Source organism: Ascaphus truei, chromosome 4, assembly GCF_040206685.1.
Source record: "Ascaphus truei isolate aAscTru1 chromosome 4, aAscTru1.hap1, whole genome shotgun sequence".
NCBI classification, from domain to species: Eukaryota; Metazoa; Chordata; class Amphibia; order Anura; family Ascaphidae; genus Ascaphus; species Ascaphus truei.
Window position 1 is genome coordinate 319499929 of NC_134486.1, and position 20949 is coordinate 319520877.

General features: G+C 45.7%; 1 protein-coding gene across 1 annotated transcript; it reads right to left on the reverse strand.

Annotated features, from left to right (window-relative positions):
* Positions 1–2507: 2507 nt before the first annotated feature.
* Positions 2508–11287, reverse strand: LOC142493627 (nuclear receptor subfamily 0 group B member 2-like). The gene is made up of 2 exons (XM_075597958.1): positions 10559–11287; positions 2508–3010 (listed from the first exon to the last, which is right to left on the reverse strand). The coding sequence occupies exons 1-2, from the start codon at positions 11121–11123 to the stop codon at positions 2769–2771; spliced, it is 807 nt and encodes a 268-aa protein (XP_075454073.1). The 5' UTR covers positions 11124–11287; the 3' UTR covers positions 2508–2768.
* Positions 11288–20949: the final 9662 nt, after the last annotated feature.

Below are 20949 nucleotides of genomic sequence, written 5' to 3' on the forward strand. Positions count from 1 at the left end.
CATTCTTCTCTCCCCTTCAATACCTTCTTCTATTCCCCCCACCAATATCATCTCCCCCCCAGAATACCTTCTTCTCCCACCCAATACTTTCTTCTTGTCCTCCCAATACATTCTTCTTCTCCCTCCTCCAATACCTTCAGCTCCCCCAATACCTTCTCCTCCACCCCAATACCTTCTCCCACCCAATAACGTCTCCTACCCAAAATACCATCTTATTCTCCCCAATACCTTCTTCTTCTTACCCAAAATACATTTTCTTCTCCCCACCAATATCCTTTTCTCCCTCCCAATACCGTCTCCCACCCCACACCTTCTTCCCCCAATACTTTCTTCGCCCCACTAACACAATCTTCTTCTCCCGCCCAATACCTTCTTCTCCCGCCCAATACCTTCTTCTCCCCCTCAATACATTCTGCCTCACAATACCTTCCTCTTCTCCCCCAAAATATATTCTTCGCCCCAAATTCCTCTTCCTGCCCCAATACCTTCTTCTCCCCCCCAACACCTTCTCCAACCAATACCTTCTTCCCCCTCCCAATACATTCTTCTTCTCCCACCTCAAACACCTACCCCACCTTCTTTCCCCCAATATATTCTCCCGCTTCCAATACCTTCTCCACCCCAATACCCATTTCTTCCTCCTAATACCTTCTCCCCAATACCCTTTTTTTATCCCCCCAATGCCTTTTTCTCAACCCAATACATTATTCTTCCTCCCAAAATATGTTCTTCTTCCCCACAATATCTTTTTCTCCTCTCCCAATACCTTCTTTTAAAACCTAATGCTTTCTTCATCTCTCGCCCAATACCACCTTCTTCTCCCCATTATACTTTCTTCTTCCCCAATACCTTCTTCTACCGCCTAATAGCTTCTTCTTCTGCTGCCCAACACCTTTTTTTCTCCCCCAAATACCTTCTTCTGCTGCCCAATACCTTCTTCTCCTACCCAATACTTTCTTCTTCTCTGCCAAATACCCTCTTCTTCTCCCCCCAATACCTTCTTCTCCCCCAATACCTGCTTCTCCTCCAGCAATACCTTCTCCCACCCAAATACCATCTCCTACCCAATAAATTCTCCCCCCCAAATACAATCTCCTCCCAATACCTTCTTCTTCTTACCCCAAATACATTTTTCTTCTCCCCACCAATATCTTCTCTCCACCCGATACCTTCTTCTCCCATTCCCAATACATCTCCCCCCCCCCAATATTTTCTTCCCCCCAATACCTTCTTCTTTTTCCCCACAATACCTTCTCCCCCAATACCTTAGTCTTCCCCAATACCTTCTTCTACCACCCAATAACTTTTTCTCCCCCCCAAGTACCATCTTCTTAACTCCACAATACCTTTCTCTTCTCAACAATATCTTTCCCCCCCCCAATACCTTTTTTCCCCCAATACTTTCTTCAACCCACTAATACTGTCTTTTCTCATGCCCAATACCTTCTTCTCTTCTCCCTCAATACCTTCTTCTACACCCCAATACCCGCTTCTTTAATTTATCCTGGGCCCCAAGATTTCTGTTGGTGGCCCTGAATGCAGAATTGAATATCTTAATATGAGATGCATTATGTATGAGGTTTACATGTACATTATATTATTATTTTTACTATCAGTTACTACCAGTACATCCAGGTCTCAAGTCTTTCATTAGGCAAATCTAAATCTTGTAGTTGCAGTTTCTACTTATTGATCACAAATTGACTGATTGAATGACATCTAAAAATAAAAGAAACAAGAACTTTTTTTGAGCACTGGTTTTATTTCTCTTTATTTTTTAATTGGAGAGTTAAAATCCTATTCCAAAAATAAATAAACATAAATCTTTAACATACAACCATATTTTAGATTAAGTGCAAGGTACATTTTATGTCACACAAAAGGGCTTCCTCAGTATTTGCAAAGTTTGCTGACAAAGATATTAAATGTTTTGCTGGTTATGTAAACTACTTTTAACCTGAAAATCACGCAGGGAAAATTCACAACTAGTGAAATTAGAACTGTAAGTAAAACATTCCTCTGACAATTTCATCTAATAATAAGCAGCTCACCTTTCTAACGAGCTAACTAGATTTTATATGGAAAAACTATTGAAACCCCTTCAATATTAATCACATCTTAACAAAAAGGTAAGAACCATCCAATATATGCTCAGAATCTCTGTCGCCGTTGAGGATAAGAAGGATAGTCCCCAAAATCGGTCAGTCTAAAATGTTGTTGGTCCATTAAAAAGGTCTCACAACTGTTGATGTGCCAAATATATCCTCCTATCTTAGCAATCAATAGTTTTGTGTTCACGTTAACAGTTTGATTCAATATGGTTAGTTGCAATAGGGCATCATAAAAAAGGATTCTTGGAAGTACAAAGGCCAAACTAAAGACCTGGTTTCCAGGAATCCTGTGAGTCACGCGGCTTGAATATGCAAGAGACAGGTGCTACTAATACCCTGTTTAAAAGTTATCTTCTCTTTGAATTGTAATGCATTTGAAAGTGCTATTTTGGTAGATGACTGGAGTTTTCATTGTATTTGGTTAAGTCAGTTACTTAAGTGCTTTTTTTTTTTTTCTTTGCATGAGGCGTTTGTTAGGACCCAAAAGGAAAATGTTTGACCATAGAATTATAGAACAGCCCTGATTCATGGAGGGTTTCAATTGGCCATCGGCTGACAAGTTGCCATACTCTTCCTCCTGGAGACCCCCCCTGCTTTAGGCAATACGTGATGGAGAGTAACATAAAACACCGGTTTGGAATTTTCCGAAGTGGTGTTCTACTTGATGCACAAAGTTTCAAGCAACAGTTCTTCCAAATTGATGTCTCCTGATATGGGTCTGAAGAAAAGTTCAGTAATAACATTGGGGTCAACTGATTTGAGAATGTCAAGTGCTTCAAGCATCCACATAAAGCGAGCGTGGTTTCTGCTGTGCACCATTGAAGTGAATTCCATCAGAGTGTGCCATGCTTCCAGCTGCAGGTTCTGGACGTACTGGGGGAATCGCATGCCCCTGACATCTGTGAAACAGAAAAGCAATAATTACTAAACAGAAAGAATGGACTATTTTATATGATGCAGGATTTAAATGTGAAAATCATTTAAAAAAAAAAAAAAAGGGTTACATGTAAAGTGTGCACCGCATTACACTATACTACATTAACTGTGGGGAGTTGTACTATATCAGCTGTGTGAAGTTTCTAAAGGTAAACTTGCCTTTGTAAAATCCTCTGTTAGCTTTTGTGGGTACACTAAAAAGCTGCTTTATAACAAAGCCCTGTTTACTGTAACATTACAATTACTGCTGCATTTTCTGGACAGCTAGAAGTGAGACTCTGTGGGGGCTTTAATTTACGGTAATATTATACACACCATTAAAAACAACCAAGAAAATCACTGAAAAGACATTGCACAATGGTTTAAACTTATTGCAAATCACTTTGTTTTATTAAAAAAAAACTGGGAAAGCATAGATTTCTTAAATATATTAACGTCTCACATATATACATAGAAAATACATCATTAGTCTTTAAGCAGCAAAGTATTTGTAAGAGGAAAGGACAATCACAAGACATCTATCTACAGTATCTATCTGTGAAACATAAATGCAAAGGAAATAAATCCCTGATTGCAGTCTAAAAATTATTGTTATAGGCATCGTTGTTTAAAATGAGTGTTATGTCACCTTTTAACTGCCTGGGAATACATCAGCTATTTATTACAGTATGTTGCTGGGCCTAATAGTAGCAGAAAGATCTAATCACTCGTTTCATTTGCTAACCGTCGTGAGATATTCACACTTACTTTCCCTCCTGTAGCCCCTCTACATTTATCATAAATGCACTGCTTCCCCCTCAAGGATATCTTGCCCCCTCTTTAATGTTCTTCAGCTGTGAAAGGACCAGCAATACTTTGCTCTGCAATGCATTGCAGGACCCTCTAAAAGGGGTTAAAGATCCAGGAGGATTGCAGTTTCCTTCAAAATAGCTAACCTGTGACTTTTCAATGGTATCCTTTCTATTTAATCACTGGGTTAAGAAATGAAGAATAGTGATTCAGAGTTGATGTACAGTATCTCTCGGGAAAGTGGTAGCAGGGGTGTACCTGGTTCATTTCCTATCACTGATACTTTATCTTTCTCTATTGCTTTGTCCTTCCCCACTTCCCTTTGATATACTGTAGCTACCAAAGTCCAGGCACTCAGGTAGTGAGATGACACCATGTAAGGGTTAAGTGTTGATGTCAAAGAATGAGACACCAAGGGCTATGACACCACCAGTGAGAAAATGAGACTGGGTGAGCGAGATTCACTGCAGATGATGACACTTTTCAGTCCTGCTTCCGGAGCAATGAAAAGCTTAAAAAAGAGAAACCGAAATCTTTCAGATCAAGAGGAAAACACTACAAATGATCCTTAATTTAAATGTACTCTTTAAGAGAGGTGAGAGAATGATACGTTATCAGGTCATTCACACAGTATATACTTATTTGTACACAAAAATATAGTTGTAGCCAGGTCCCCTTAACTCCTTGTTCTCTGGGGAGGGGGACAGCTGCAGAGGCGCATAGGTGCCGCCAGAGATGCGGGCGGACCCGTCGGGAGAATGGGAGCGCTGCGGTAGGGCTGGAGGCTGGCGATCGGGTCGCCGGGGCTCCACGGCGCAGCCGGCAAGCGGGGGCCGCCATCTTGGTTGTCTCGTGCATGCGCTATAGTAGCCTCGCGCATACGTAGGAGAATGCAGTGCGGGGGCCATTAGGAAAGGCTCCGCAAGGGACTACAAGTCCCAGCAGCCTGCTTATCACGGAGGCAGTGTTAGACAATAGGGCTCCCAGGATCACGGAGGAGTAAGAATATACATTTGGCTCGCTGCGGGGACCACGCCAGTCGGAAGAGGAGCAGGTAGTGTCCAGGGAGCAGTGCTCCCCTGGACTAGGCCAGATTGCCCCGTAGGCCCCAGATAGGCCCCAGGCCCTCCAGCTTGTGTGTTGTAGGGAAGGCCCCTAGATAGGGACGCTTCCCCAATAGCACCCAACAGTGTCAGCACACTGGTGATAGGACGCCATGCGGTGAGCTGCAGCCTGCGGTCTGGGACCAGTCCACAGGCATTCTAAGAGACACAGGGAAACCCTCCAACCCTCAGAGGTGGACCGGACGCACCAAGAGCAGCGGCTTCGTAGAGACTTACTTTGTGAGATCAGACGGATCCTTCGTTGTCCAGCGGTACCTGGGTACAGGAGTGCCTAGGGAGATATCTACAAGTGTACCAATGGCCACACACACACATAGTGGGTAGCGCTACTCCACACACTTTGGGTGGATTGGTTCTGCAGACACTGGGTGTTTAGGTGCCCAGGGCATCTCAGTACTTTGGAGGTTCCACCAGGGTGGTGTTATTGTATTGTGGGGCTGTGCACGGTTATTGTATTGTAGGGTATATGTATGTCAGTAAATATAAGTTGGGGATACCTGTGTGTGTGTCTTTATTTACTGCCGGTATTGTTTCTGGGAAGGGGTTATCCAGCTGCGTTAGGATCCCTCCCAGGTGGAGGCGCTGTCACCAGATAGAATGCGACCACCCCAGGCTCCAAGTGGCGGAGGATCAGGCCTCCTGTACGCCAGACAGGTATCCAGCACATGTAGTTCCCTTAGACACGAGGAAAGGGAGCTACATACTCAGAACCCAAACTGCAACATCATCTAACATGCAGCTAATCCAAAGCAGAAGCTAATAAAAATACTCAGATATAAAAACAATGCCAGAATAAAGGTAAGACTCTAACATAGTACGAGATAGGGTGCTATAAACAAATTCGATTTTATGACTTTGTGCTGGGTGAACTACGATAAGAAAAACTCCTGGCTCTACCAGTCTCCTCCACTTCAGGTTTTCTCAAGGTGACAATAAAAGTAAAATGCACATACTACAATCCCCCTGCTTTGCATATGCAATACCTGGCAGTATTTTTGTATCAATGTGTAAAAGGATAATGTAGATATTTTAACTATTTTGCTGCTGTCACGTTGCCCTGTCATGTTGAATGGGGTCATGTAGCATTTTCTGACTGTTTTCCTTACATGGGAGCAAAAATATGCAAATAAATGCACAAAGCAGCGCACTGCCCAGGGAGACAGGTGTATAAAAATAGAAAAAATGTTTATGGTCTATCACACATGACAAACAAGGAATATCTATTTTGTAATTGTCATAAATGACATTTTGAGTTAATATGTGTGAGGGACATCCATAAATGGGGGTAATTACTATTTATATCTGTTTAGTAAATCTAACACCCAATATCCCTTTGTTCAAATAATGAAAATAATCAAATGTAATTCATCGTTCAGCTACTGATAATAAGCAAGTCCCTTAGTAACACCACACACTTCTATCTCCCATCATTTTCTGCCATATTGATTTTATATGGTGTCTGGGCCACTGCCCTCTAAACTACAATTGCAATCAAGAGTCCTTCCTATACTGGTGGTTCCTCTGTGTCTACTGTATGTATGTGTAGCCGAGCCTCCCTACCTCGGTGCCGGGCGGGGGAGGCTGCAGGCTATCGATTGGAGCACCGGAGCTCCGTGGCGACCCGAGTATGCAAGGCGCCGCCATGTTGACTGCTCGCGCATGCGCAGTGCGATCCTCGTGCATGCGCAATAGAACAGAGTTGCGGCGGCCATTACCATGCTCCACACGGGACTACGTATCCCTGCAGCCCTAGGAGCTGCTTACCAGATGGGGCAGCACAGCCAATAGGGCTGCGTGAAAGACAGGAGGCAGATAGATACATTTGGCGTGCTAAGGACTGTGTGCCAGTCGGAGAGAGGCAGCTGAAGGGGTAGGTAGCGTCCGGGTGCCAGTGGCTACCGGACTAGGCATAGAGTTGCCACATAGGCCCCAGTTAGGCCCCGACTCCCTGTAGAGTGTAGTTGCTGCAGGGAAAGCCCATAGATAGGGACGCTTCCCCAATAGCAACCTAGTGTTAGTACACCGGTGACGGACGCCACGTGGTGTGCGCGGCTTGCGGTCTGGGACCAGACCACAGGCATATAACTAAGAGACATAAGGGACACCCTCCAGCTGCAGCTCCCTCAAGAGGCGGACGTCTTCAACAAGAGAGAGAGGATCTGGTAGACCGCATCGTGGGATCACGTTGCTGTTCTGTGGATCCACCATCCAAGTCGGCCTGGTCTGGCCTAAGACCAGGAAGGTACCTAACGTGCACCAACGGCCATACACAGGGGGTAGCGCTACTCCACACACTTTAGGTGGGCCTGACTCTGTGGACACCAGGGTGGTTAGGTGCCCAGGGCAACCTCAAAAGTTTGGGGTTTCCCCCGGGGTGGCGTATATATATGTATTGTGCGTGGGTATTGCATGGTGGGGACCTTGTGTTATTATTGTATTATAGAGTTATATGTGTGTCAGTAAATATAAGCTAGTTATACCAGTGTGTGTTTCTTTATTCACTCATTGTATTGGTTCCTGTGAGGGGTTATCCTACTGCGCTAAGATCCCTCCCAGGTGGAGGCGCTGTAACCAGAGAGAACCCCAGGCTCCCAGTGGCAGAGGATTAGGCCTCCTGTATGCTAAACAGGTACTCAGTATGCGTAGTCCCCTTAGTTACTGGGAAAGGGGGTTACATATGTATGTATATCTTTATTTATATAGCGCCATCTATGCACATACAGTAGCGCTTCACAGCAGTGATACATGTGACCAGGTCCAGCCTTAGCCATTTTGGCGCCCTTTGTGAAAAAAATGTTGGTGCCCCCCCGCCCCCTTGCTAGGGTGCTCCCCCTCTTTTTTCTAAACACTAACCCACAGGTTCACTTTCTCGAGTATCCTTATTAAAAATACATAAATGTAGCTGGTATCGCTCTCCCTCCTTCCTTCACTCTCCCCCATCCCTTCACTTTCTCCCCACCATCTCTCCCTTCCCTCCCCTCAGACCTCCATCTTTCTCTCCCCAATCCCTTCTCTCCCCCTCCCTCACTCTCTCACGCTCCATACACACACACACAATACTCTCCACCCCCACAATACAAATTCCCCCTGCCCCATAATACACACACACACACACACAATACCCCCTTTCTCCACAATATACACACACACACACAATACCCCCTTTCCCCACAATATACACACACACACACAATAGCATCACCTTCCCCACAATACCCCCACCTGCCCTACAATACCTTCTTGCCCCACATACGTCCCCGTCCCTGCCCCCACGATAGCTTCCCAATAGCTTCCCTCCCCCACAATAGCTCCCCACCCCCACAATAGCCCCATCTCCCACAATAGCCTCCAACCTGCTCCCCTCCCCCACAATAGCCTCCCACCTCCCACATCTCCCCCTCCCCGGCAATAGCCTCCCTCCCCCACAATAATCCCACACCTTACTTTGGGGGAGCCTCTGGCAGGCACTGGAAGTTGCTGCCGGGCCCCCACCTCCTCTGTCACTGGTGCACGCCTCCTACTCCTCTGCTGCTGCGTGCTCGCCCCCACCAAAAAGCCACGTCATGCAGCAGCGAAGTAGTAGAAGGCGCGCACAAGTGGGGGAGGAGGTGGCGGCCCGGCAGCCACCTCCAGCGCTCACTGGGCCCCCACAGTTAGTCTGACAGCCCTGGGGTAGATCGATAGGCGCGGTCCTTCAGCGCACCCCCAATTGCTTGGCGCCCTGATCGACCACGCCTATCGATCTACCCTAAAGCTGTCCCTGCATGACGTGACATAATATAACACAATGGGAATAAGCGCTTGAGACATAAAAGTAAAATTAAGAAAAAAGGAGTCCCTGCCCCAAAGAGCTTACAATCTAATTTGAAAATAGGAAGAACGTACAGAGACAGTAGGAAGGTGTTCTGGTAAGGGCGTCTGGAAGGAAGCAAGGTCGATGTATGAGGTGTATAGTATCAGCCACTGAGCAACCCGTATGCTTTGTTAAAGAGGAGTATTTTAACATGAGCCTTAAAGGTGGATAGAGAGGGTGCTAGTCGGATATTGAAGGGAAGGACATTTCAGAGGTGTGAGAGGTTTTAGGTGGGAGAGGGCATGATACAGAAGGGGTAGACAGTAGACATCCTTGAGTAGAACGCAAGAATCGGGCAGGTGTGAGAAATTAGGGCTGAGATGTAAGATGGGGCAGAAGATGTAGCTGTCCAACATTATCATCATAATTATTTATTTATAAGGTATGAACATATCACATAGCGCAAATAAGTGAATGTGAATGATATAGTAATATAAAAAGTACGCGCTTTAAGAAATATACATGACACAATAAGGTACTTGTTCCAAAGAGCTTACAATTCAAAAGCAACATACAGTATGTTGGAAATGCAATGAGTACAGTTCTTGTTTCTTTTTTGGAGTACAATCGTACTCTGGTGCCATAACAATGGTACAGTGTGAAGAAATGTGTTCACAATGGTGGCCAACTCACCTGAAACCAGGTAATTTTATACTATAATTTTTAATAAATAGGCAATCACTAGGAAATAAATGCAAGATCAAAATTATACAAAGCAAAGAAATTGATAGTCATTAATAAAATAATTATACAGCAAGCAGCTTCAAAGTTTGCTGCAAATATGTTTTGAATAGCACCAGCCATGCAATTAATTCATCATGCTGCGTATCACACTAAGTTCACATGTATGTGTATACCAAGTGCCAAACCAAAACAGCACTGTGTAATCTCCAGTTCAATTATAACAAAAAACAAAACTGGTGCTAAAAACAGCATCAAATGTGTTAAAGAAAATTAATTTAGTTGAAGGCAATGGAAATGTTTCAGTTTGATACCATTTGTTTGCACCATTTTTGCAGCAGAGAGACTGTGATAAACCCCCCACATATTGTACTGTACATGCACTTTTCAGCCACTTAATGCGTAGCACCCAACGGGCTCTATCTATCAAATACTCCCAGCTTCAAAAATGGGGCAAAACTAATCCAAAAGAATTGCTCTAGAGCAGGTGTGGCCAACTCCAGTCCTCAAGAGCTACCAACAGGTCAGGGTTCCAGGATATCCCTGCTTCAGCCACTTGTGCTGAAGCAGGGAATTCCTGGAAACCTGACCTGTTGGAGGCCCTTGAGAACTGTAGCTGGCCACTCCTGCTCTACATTTATGAAAAGTGGAAAGTCCCATTGCCTTCTATAGGGTTCCCATTGTTTGATAAATCTGGTGCTGTCCCTCCCCCCACCCCCAGTTTTGCAGCCGGGAGACTTTGATAAATAGAAGAATGTTTAATCCCCTTCTTCTCCAAAGATGCCAGATCAAAAAAACATTTGGGAGTAGAATGGCCACAAGCTTATTGCAATGTGATTTTAGATATATTTAAAGACTTAAAACGATCATATTTCAACATGTTGCAAGCATTTATAACATCTGTACCATACACACGGCAATTAGACACTTTGCGGACTGCATTTGCCCAGTGGGCTGCAAGGTGAAGAACCGTGCCCTACTGTATATGATGAATGGGCTGCAGTGAGAGGGTTATGTAGCTGATCAGTCTACAATTAAACACAATAACCAACCCAACATCTTACCAGGGTTAAAGAGGACCATCCCTTTGAGATAGGCATATTCCTTTGTACAGATGTCTAGGTTCCAGAATCTGCGCAGAAAAGTTTGTATCTTCTGGACATCTGGCAAGGGGACCCCTGCATCAGATCTCAGCGAGGCATCCCCAGCACTCGCTGGCTGATTAAGGAGGATTTTTTTCAGTAGGCTGGGAGCAGAGAGTTCTTGCAGTTCAAAATCAACTCGCTCCTGAGCAAGACCCATAACAAAAAGAGGAGCCCAGCACATCCGTATAAGCAGAATCTGATCTTCGTGAGGCAGCTGATAGAAGGAAGGTAAGTTTTTAATGAAAGCCACCGTCTTCAGTAACACCTCTGATGCGTTCCTGCAGGTCACCTCGGGGGTCTTCAATGAGACTTTTCTGTTGTCCTCACAGGGGCAGCCTTTAGCGGAGGTACAAATGTGTCGGTGATGGTCATATGGGCTGCCCGCCTCCGATTTATTCCCCGTGTTGAGCATTTTGAAAAGAATACTGTTGATGGGATCCTTATTACACTGACACTTGGCAAACCTCTCAGACCTGCACGCCATAGCAATGTCGCCGAAATTGATGAGCGAAGCCCTCCACTTTAAAAGCACACGAGCTGATGTGCAGTGCGTCTGGCATTAGGCAACGCAGCACTTCTGCCAAACTAGTAGGTGCTGGGATCTTTTTATATGCTCGGCAAATTGACCAGCAATGTGACCGTGTGTGCTAAAATTACCTTGAACTTTATTCCTACTAGAATGTTTTCATTCACAAGCAAGCCAGGCGGGGCTTACACGTCCCTATCTCCAAGGGCTGGAATTATCTGAATGAGGGAGCCGGTCACAGATAGGAACTGAACAATAAGTGAAGTGTTGTTTACCGTCCCCTGTCACTGCGATATGGTGGAAAGCTGTGCCATGATATCAAGGACACTTATCAGGCTGCCACATAAGGCAGCTTTTTACAGTTGCAAGAAATATTGCATTTTAGCTTGTCCTTGAAAACGGGAGTCAATAGACAACCATGTTAATTGCAGGATCAACAAGGACTTTATACACTGTTCCTATTTTATTTTTAGTTTTATTTCCTGGCATAAATGACCAAATCTATGAAAGGGCCAGTCCCAGTTTTGTATTTTTTTCATACAAATTACCAATGTTATTGATTTGCCTTTAAACAACAACAACAACAAAAACATTCCTAATGGGAAAAACTCACTTTTTGTGTTCTTTGAAAAAGAAATGTTATCGTTTTTAGTTTCTAAAGTAATTGATCGCTCGGCACACTTTAGGTCGGGGCCATGGTGCAAAATACAGCGCTGAGCTGCGCTGACGCTCATGCTCTCCTGCTCAAGCAGGAGCTTTTTTGTGTCCTGGCATGAGCGTCAGCGAGCGCGCTTGTGAGGCGGGTGGGAGGCGGGGCTAGCGCGCCACATCACGGCGCCGACGTCACGGAGTGCCATTGGCTTTTGCCGGTCACGTGACCGGCCCTCCGCGCGAAAAATTAAATGATCTGTCGGCTGCAATTCCACACGCCTACGGCAGCGTCTACCAAAGACCCAAACATGCCGGATGCAGGAGGTAAGTTTCCTGGCTCCGCGCGGCTCAGCGCTAAATTTTGTACCATGGCCCCGGCCATAATCTCAGTGTAATTACCTGCTGTAAGCAACAACAAAATGGGAACAATCTCACATTTTGTACTTTGAAATATAAATATGCCATACTTTTACGTAATGAAACCCCAACATGTTTTAAAGTTCTGCACATTATAATTAGGGATTCTGATTTTTGGTGTTTATTTTTTTCTTTTTTCCAGTGGTTTCATTTTATTTGAAAAAAACAATTCAGTATTTATCAGTGCTAACAATGGAAACAAATTGACACATATACAAATTCCGTGTTTATCGGTACCCTTATCTATAGTTTCCATACTCCCCTGTGCTGCCTTTGTATCCTACCTGTGGCTAGGCTGCTAAAAGAGGTTGGATTCAATAGGAAATTGCGGTTAATTTACGGTTTGTATCGAAAACCTAAAACCCGAATCCTGAACTATAATTTCATAAATAAGAGTGTCGCTCCCCTAAAAGGTGCCACAAGCTACAATTATGTCTATCCTGTTTAGTGGGGATTCCTGCTTGTACCTCTCAGCTTCCTGTTCCTTTAACCCGTGGCCTGTTTATTCCCTCCTGCAAATTGACATCATCATAAATATGCGCTTTCTCCTCCCTGTTAGACCACCAAAGCAAGAGGGGGAGGATCACTTTGCTTGCGAAAGACCGAAGCAGGACCTGCTAAACTCACAGTGATGTCACACAAGAAGCTAGCTGGAAGAAGAGAATTGTCTCCACTGTACCTGGCATGTATGGGGATTTTAAAACTGAAAATAAATAATATACGGTATAAAATGTTTTGATGGCTTAACAAAGGAAAAATAGTCAACCAGATTTACAGAGACACGTCACTGTAAATATTGACTGTGGTTATGGGTGGCACTGCAGGTTTACATCACATACTAAGGGAAACAAGTTGGAAGTGTAAGTTGGAGACATAAGGTTGCCAGGTGTCCAGTATTGAACCGGACAGTCCTGTATTTGGAAACTGTCCAGTAAAAAATTAGAAGTAATACTGTACATTTATGTGTTTTAAAAGAAATACCCCACCCTGCCTTTATTATTGATCTCTGGTATGTTTTAAATAGCAAAAGTTGTTTTAATTGTGTGCTGCTAAGCACCCAACTTGTAACAGGCAAATTTATTGGAGGGGGGAGTGTCATGTGACTGCTTAGATGTATAAATGTAACACCAGTTTAAGGGAAAGCATTTGCAGGGTTGGCATTTGCATCATAAGTGATCCTCTTTAAGTGAGAATATATAGTTAGACTATAGTTTGACTAGAGGTGGACTGGGGACTGCATCTTCTGCAAACTCTTCTACACAAGACAACAAGCGGTAAGCTTATCTGACCACACTATGATCCCATGCTTGTCAGCCTGAACTTTTACCCCCCCCCCCCCATTACACCTTATTTACTGCAGCCTCTCGCAACAGACTGCACACAACTGTCGCCCCTCAACCCCCAACCAACTCCCTCTGCAAACCCTGAAAAGGCCCTAGCATTGCAAAGCAGCAAAACATTTTAGCACAGAAAAGGCACACCTCTGCTTTTTAGTCTGCACACACTCACTTGGCTCACAACAGCTACATGCAACATTACCTACCGCTATGATAATGAACCTGCTATGTATCTCAACTTTTTTCTTTCTTATGGCCTCATGGAAATGTTACTCTCTCTATCCATTACAATCCCCTCCCTCCTAGCCCACACCCAATATCAGTATACACCCTGGATAACTCAAAAGCCTTGCACTATCTACTGAATGTTGGTGGTGTCTGAAAACCAGCACACCAACCACGGCTTACTCTAATGGCGAACATCACAAATTCACCACTTGCAAACAACTACTCAAATTTCTACTCATATTGTTACTCTCTTTAGCAGGTGATATTGATCTTAACCCAGGCCCTCACTTTTCAACTCTATCCCATACAACTGAGAATACACCCTTCAAATTTCAAAAAGGTCTATCTGTCGCCCATATAAATATCTGGAGCATGCTGCCCAAACTGGATGAACTAAGGGCATGGTGCCTTATGCATAAACCCAAAGCCATCGTTCTCACCCCTAAAACCCTTGAAACAAATATCGCCATTCAGGGATACTCCATTTCTAGGAAATATAGGTCAAAGAGAGGAGGAGGGGTGTTATTTTATATTGCAGACACCTTACAATTTACACTGTTAAATTGCCTCCCAAGTCCACCTTCCTTTGAAATCCTAGTTGACAAAATCTGCCTCCCCTTTTCTAAGCCTGTCCTGATTGCTGGCATGTACCGCCCCCCTAAAACCCCCCTAAAGTCCCTGACTGATATCACCCAGTTTCTTGGCTCCATTTCCTCTCTGAAGGAGAAGAGTGAGTTGCTAGTTCTTGGGGATTTCAACTACAATTGGCTCGACCCTAAAAACCATAAAATCCAAATACAACTCAAGTCACTTAACCTAACGCAACTCATTTCCAAACCCACACGGACAAACCTGAAATCTCACAACCATTCCTTGCGAGAAGTATCTGTCCACTCCTCCTTCTCTTACCGTGCACCCCAAACCTGGAACAATCTGTATAATCTCTAGAAGCGGTCAATAGAGGTGGTGCACGGGGCCTGTCGGTATAGCTGAGGGTCTTCCTTGCATTTTTCCAGCACAGTGGCCCGAAGTTCATACTAGGCCATGTTCTTTCATAGGGGAGCAATTAAGGCAGCTGTGCATACACAACCACCAGTGTTTGAAGTGGAAGTGCATCTGGCTCCTCACATCCTGTGTGCTCTGTCAGGGCACACCCAGCTCCTCCCCCTGGTGGATAGTATAGTCCAATCAGGAGCAAGAAAGTGGGAGTGGTTTCAGCAGTTCCCGCTGTTTCTAGCAAACTGTAATCCAGCAAAAGCTTGCAACTGGATGCAACTTTTGCAAAATAGCACGCGGTTTCCCTGGTAGTGGCGGGAACCGCCATTTTGAGGTAGTTAAAGTCCATGCGGTCCCCAGTTTTCTGGAACCGCCATTTTGAAAGCACAAAGTCCAGCACCCATGCGGTCTCCTTGTGTGAGCACTTGTGAACACGTGTGACCCCTTTTCTTCGTTAAGGAGCTGCACAAAATAAAGCACAATTTCTTTTGTACCACGCACCCTGCTAGAGGCTCAGGGAACGCCTCAAGAATTTCTGCTGCAATAGTCCGTTATTGCTTTGAGTACACAGGGGTCTCTGGTGACGCCTCAGAGGCCCTGTCCCCTTGCTGCTATTCTCCGTCGTGGGGTACAGAAGGTCACCCCTCCTCCCTGGTGTAGCCTCAGGTAGTCGCCCCAACTGCAGTGCCAGGAATGGGCTGCAGGCTCCCCGTTTGTCGCCTCAGGAACCTGATCCCCATTCTCTCCTTATTATACTGTACTGATAGGCAGGGTAACCACGCTTCCTTGGTGTAGCCTCAAGGAAGTCGCCTCAAATCCTATTTATGAGTTTGTATGTGGGTATCCACTCTCCTTGGTGATGCCTCAAGGAGTCACCCCACAGATTAGCAAGTTCTTATATGAGGGTATCCACGCTCTCTGGCACGATAACCAGAGGGTCGCCCCAACATATTTCTTTCTTTGGGGAGAGAAACAGGAACAGTCTCTGTGTGTGCACATACAATAAAGTACATCATACTGCTGCTGCTGCAAAAACCTGTCCTGTTGCTAAAACCTGTCCTGTTCTGGGAGCAGTTCGTCATCTCAGCAGCGCCTCTAAATGTAATCGTTTACCCCCACCCTAAGTGAGATTGGGGTGGTGATGCTTTCTCCAGCTACTTCTAGGTGTGTTGGTGCTATGCAAGTAAATGAGAAGACACAGAGAGTCTTCCACAGATCCCTTCTATCACTGCACAACCAGGCTATAGTGAATTAATGGTAGGGGTACAAAGCTCCCTGATCTATAGTCACAGAAACTGTAAGGGATACAGAAAGCAACCGCACCCAAATGGGAGTGTGAGCGGTTGTCAATAAAAGCCTTATGGGCAAAATAATAAAGTTTTATTGTTATATCAACAATGTAACACAACGACGTATACTCAATATTAAAAACATATTAAAACACAAGGTGTGGGGTGATACCAGAAGGGAAATTGGTATATATTCCAGTATTCATATAAACCCTTCTGATCTGAACTGTACCCGGAATGGGGGGTAAGGTAGGTAGTAGGTATCGTGGTACAAGGGAACATATGTAGGGGATAACAACTGTCAATCTCAATAATATAGTGTGTCAAATGTATAGGACAATGCTATAAGTATAAACGTACCTCACACTGTAAATCCCCTTCAGTAACCACCTTACTACATGCATGAACGGGTGTAACAATGGTGGATAATATGAAAACCACAATATGGTAATGTAACCCAGCGAGGTGCCTGTGGTGCAAATCATGTACCGCACTGATCACAAAGTATACCAATAATAGGTCTACAATCAACTCTAGCGTGGTTGAAAACCACCGCACCAAACAAACACCCTCTGCTCCCGATACCGGAACAGTCTCACCCGTGACCTCCGACGTCAACGCGATGTGTTGGTGCTATGTACATGAGGTAAACAGGAGGGCTGAGTGCTCCACGATGGTGTGGGGAGAGCCAGAACAGGGGTGCAGGTTACCTTTATTCTTCATTGGTGCAGGGGATGGGCCATGCTTACACCTTGTTCTTCTTACACAGCAGACAGTAATCACACTGTTTCTGATACAACTGGCTTTATTGCAGGAAGATGGTAAAAGTACAGCAAGCACAGATGTATCCCTTTTCTCTCTTTTCTCCCATGCTGGTCAGAGCCCTGACTCAGGCATTTGGCCCCTTTCAGGCCTGTTACTCTTCCTTCCCATCCCCTGGTGGGATGGAGGAAGAGGCTCCTCACTCCACAAGTGGAGGAAGAACTCTTCTCCTTCTAGAACTTCTCAACTGAATTTAGGAGAGTGCCAGAATTTATAACCTGAGATTGGGGGGTTGGAACCCTGCCCCATATCAGAACAGGTTGAACACTGATTGGTTCATCTAAAAGCAGTGATCACCAATCAGTATCCTTCTCTCAGGCTGACACTCTCTGGGGGTTGCTAGGTCTGTACTTGGATACCTGGATTGTATCCAAATCTGCAACACACACACACGGCCTAAAAGCAGGAATTAACCCATCCACTACCTGCTCCTAACAGGACTGACACTGGAAGGGCCCAGGAAAAAGAAGTAGTGGCCGGGAGGCTATGTTGTATATAGATATTGGTGTTAGGTTTGTTTTCTTGGGACGGAAAAGGGGGAAATATGTACATTGTATGTAGCGGGGTACCCTCTGGCTACTATTCTGCCCTAGGGCTGGCAGTAAACCCTGGTACGATCAGGTTGCCAGTAGTTGGTATGGGGTTTTCCCCTTCACCTTTTGGTACTGCACTTGAGTGACAGCAGGGGGTGGTACATCCTCTTGTAGCTGGGACTACAGGGTGTCCACCTTCTGGCTGTACTTAAGGGCAGGACTGCCGTAAAGTTAGAAGTTGTGCCTTCCCCCACTTGAGGAAGGCAGGTCACACATTGGAGAGGCTGCATATTGGGACTACTCTATTCCTCTTCCCCTTGGGGGGGAGTGAGTGTATACCTTGCCTCTGTCTCCGCTAGGGAGGTGGGGAAGAGCTAGGACAGCTGTGGGTGCCCTTGGCATGTAGTGGCGGTCCAGGGACTATCATCCAGTGAATGCTGACAGACTGTATCAGGCAGAAGACTGCTGAGCAACTGTTAGCTATCCTACCTTGAGAAAGTGCCTAATTCAAGCGTGAAACGATCGTTGGCAATGACGTCATCGCGTTGACGTCTGGAGGCATGTGATGCACCGCCCCCCCTCTCCTCGTGGAACGGGTTGTATAGCGCTTTCATTTACCCACTGCTATTGATTATATTTTAGCACTGCATTGCCTGATACTTAGGGGAATGGAGTATTATGCTGTTATGCTATAGATAGTAGTGGGGAGCTATACATTTCTACTGGGTATGTCTAGGAAGTGTGTGCATGTGGCAATTGTTTAGAACATACTCTGCTGCAGCTGCAGTTTGCAAAGACTTCACTTTATTCACTAGCCCATTTCACACTATATCAATATACTTCAATGGCTAAGTGTTTGAACACAATATATACCTTATGTGTTACTGCATAGCAAGGCTGGCAGTTATATTAGCCATACATAGGCTCCATTAAGGAGACAGACATACACCGTCTACCTAGAAACCCACCACACAGAGGGGGAAGCACTTTTGTCAGTATTTATAATAGCTGTTGTATCACACAATTAAGTGTATAATATCTACTGACAGGATATCACTTTTATTGCACAATTGGAGTTTTTATTCCTTTTATTTTAATGTGAGTCTTGCATCGTCCACATTATAATTGAATAAAGATGTATTATTTTCTAGCCAAATATGACTTTTAGTAGCATCTGTCCTTCCACAGTGATGGGAGCAGTTGCTAATCGTGATTGATGCCATATGGTCATCTACAATTTGTGTATTTGGGTATTTACACCGCACCAATAAGGTGGAGATATACTGAGTGCAGTAAGTAGGGTACTTGGGGAGTTGGCAGCTTTTGACCCTTCCTTTTTCACATATTTGATGTATGTTATTCCTACATGCACCAGCTTCACACAATTTATTTGTACTGTAATTAAGGTGAGCGGTTTTTCCACTTGATGTGCATTCTTTAGAAAATCACCTGGTTTTCTTCTAGTCGACACAGCTCCAAATTCTTCGTCACTGACTCCAAGGTTATGGGGTCCTGCGCTTAACCGCTTCATTACCTATGGGGTAATGGTTTAATGGCAGGACTTAACTTCTGCTGAGTCACCCCAGCACTATGTGTGGGCAACAAAGTTAACCCTCTAAGGCCCTTCTAATACCAAAGGGTCAAATATCATGTATATCTAAAAAATATCTCTATACAACAGAACTGAACTGCTCCAAAGAAAACTGATTTGGGCCGCACGGGTAAAATCATCATCATCATCATATTTCCCCCAGCACCCCTCATCCTCATCATATCTTCTCTCCTCCCCCCCCCCCCCCCCACAGATCATCACCATATCACCCTCCCCCAACCCAAATATGAGGGTGATGATGGAAGGTGCTGGGGGAGATATGAGGATGGTCATACCAGATAGGGCCGTAGACTGCTTTCCTGGGGCTCAAGACAACTGTTCCATTGCCCCCCCCCCCCCCCCCCAATGTCGGCGGCCTTTACAAGACTCCCCCTCTCTCTCACACCCCCATCTCTCCCCCTCACACATAATACTCCCCCTCCACATCACACACAATACCCCCCTGCACACCACACACATCCCACCCCCCTGCACCTCACATCACCCTCTCTCCCCCCACTGCACCCTCTCCCCCCCTGCACCTCACATAGGGCGACCACATTTTGAAAATGAAAAACCGGGACACATAAAAAAATTATTAATACAACAAATTACATTACAAAAAAATGAATATTATAATGATATCTAATAGTGACACCATTGATGCTGTATTATTCATTCTACCTCTTCCCATTCTCTCTCTACCTTCTCCCCCATTCCCTCTATCCCCTCCCCCATTTTCTCTCACCCCCCCCCCCCCCATTTTCTCTCACACCACCAGTCTCTCTCCCTTCCCTTTCCCCCGTTTCTCTCCCTTCCTCCCCCATTCTCTCTCTCCTTTCCCTCCCCCCATTCTCTCCTTTTCCTACCCCTTCCCACCCAATCTCTCCCTTCCCTCCCCCATTCTCTCCTCATCCCCCCATTCTCTCTCTCTTCCTCCACTCCTCCATTTTCTCTCTCTCAATCCCCTCCTCTATTCTCTCTCCCCCCTTCCTCGTCCAGTGTCTCTCTCCACCCTCCTCCATTCTCTCTACCTCCCATTCTCTCTCTGACCTGTGCAGACACTCACAGAGGCATTGACCTGGACAGACAGACCTGCACAGGCACAGACACTGCCGGCACAGGCACAGACACTGACCTGCACAGGCACAGCCACTGACCTGCACAGGCACAGCCACTGACCTGCACAGGCACAGCCACTGACCTGCACAGGCACCACCACTGACCTGCACAGGCACTGACCCTGACCCGCACAGACACAGACCCTGACCCGCACAGACGCTGACCCGCACAGACACTCTGACACTGACCCGCACTGACACTCTGACACACTGACACACTGACACACTGACACACACACACACTGACACTCTGCCACACTGCCACTGCCACTCTGACACTGCCACTCTCACACACTGACACACTGCCACACTCACACACTGCCACTGCGCCACACTGCCAAACTGCCACTGCCACTCTGACACACTGACACTCTGACACACTGCCACTGCCACACAGCCACATACTCACATTTACACACTCACACACTGCCACTAATTCTGAGTTGCAGCTGCAGGGGGGGGGTCCTACCTTTCACTGTGGAGCATGGCTGGGGGAGAAGCCATCTTGGTCCCTGGCAGCAGGCACCTCACTTCCTGCTCTCACTAACAGGCTCCGCTGTCACTAACCCCGCCCCCACCCTCTGCAGTCAGACCGGCCTCAGCTCTGTTTCTTCTCTCCTCTCTGCCTGCAGGGGATCGCAGCAAACTGCTGCCGATCCTTCCCTAATAGGCAGAGAGGGCTCAGGGGGTTGAGGGAGGGCATCACAAGGGCATGAGGGAGGGCATCGGCAGAGCGGGCTCAGGAGGGGGTAGGGAGTATGTCAAAATGCTGGCGCTCCTTCCCTCCTGTGTCTGCAGA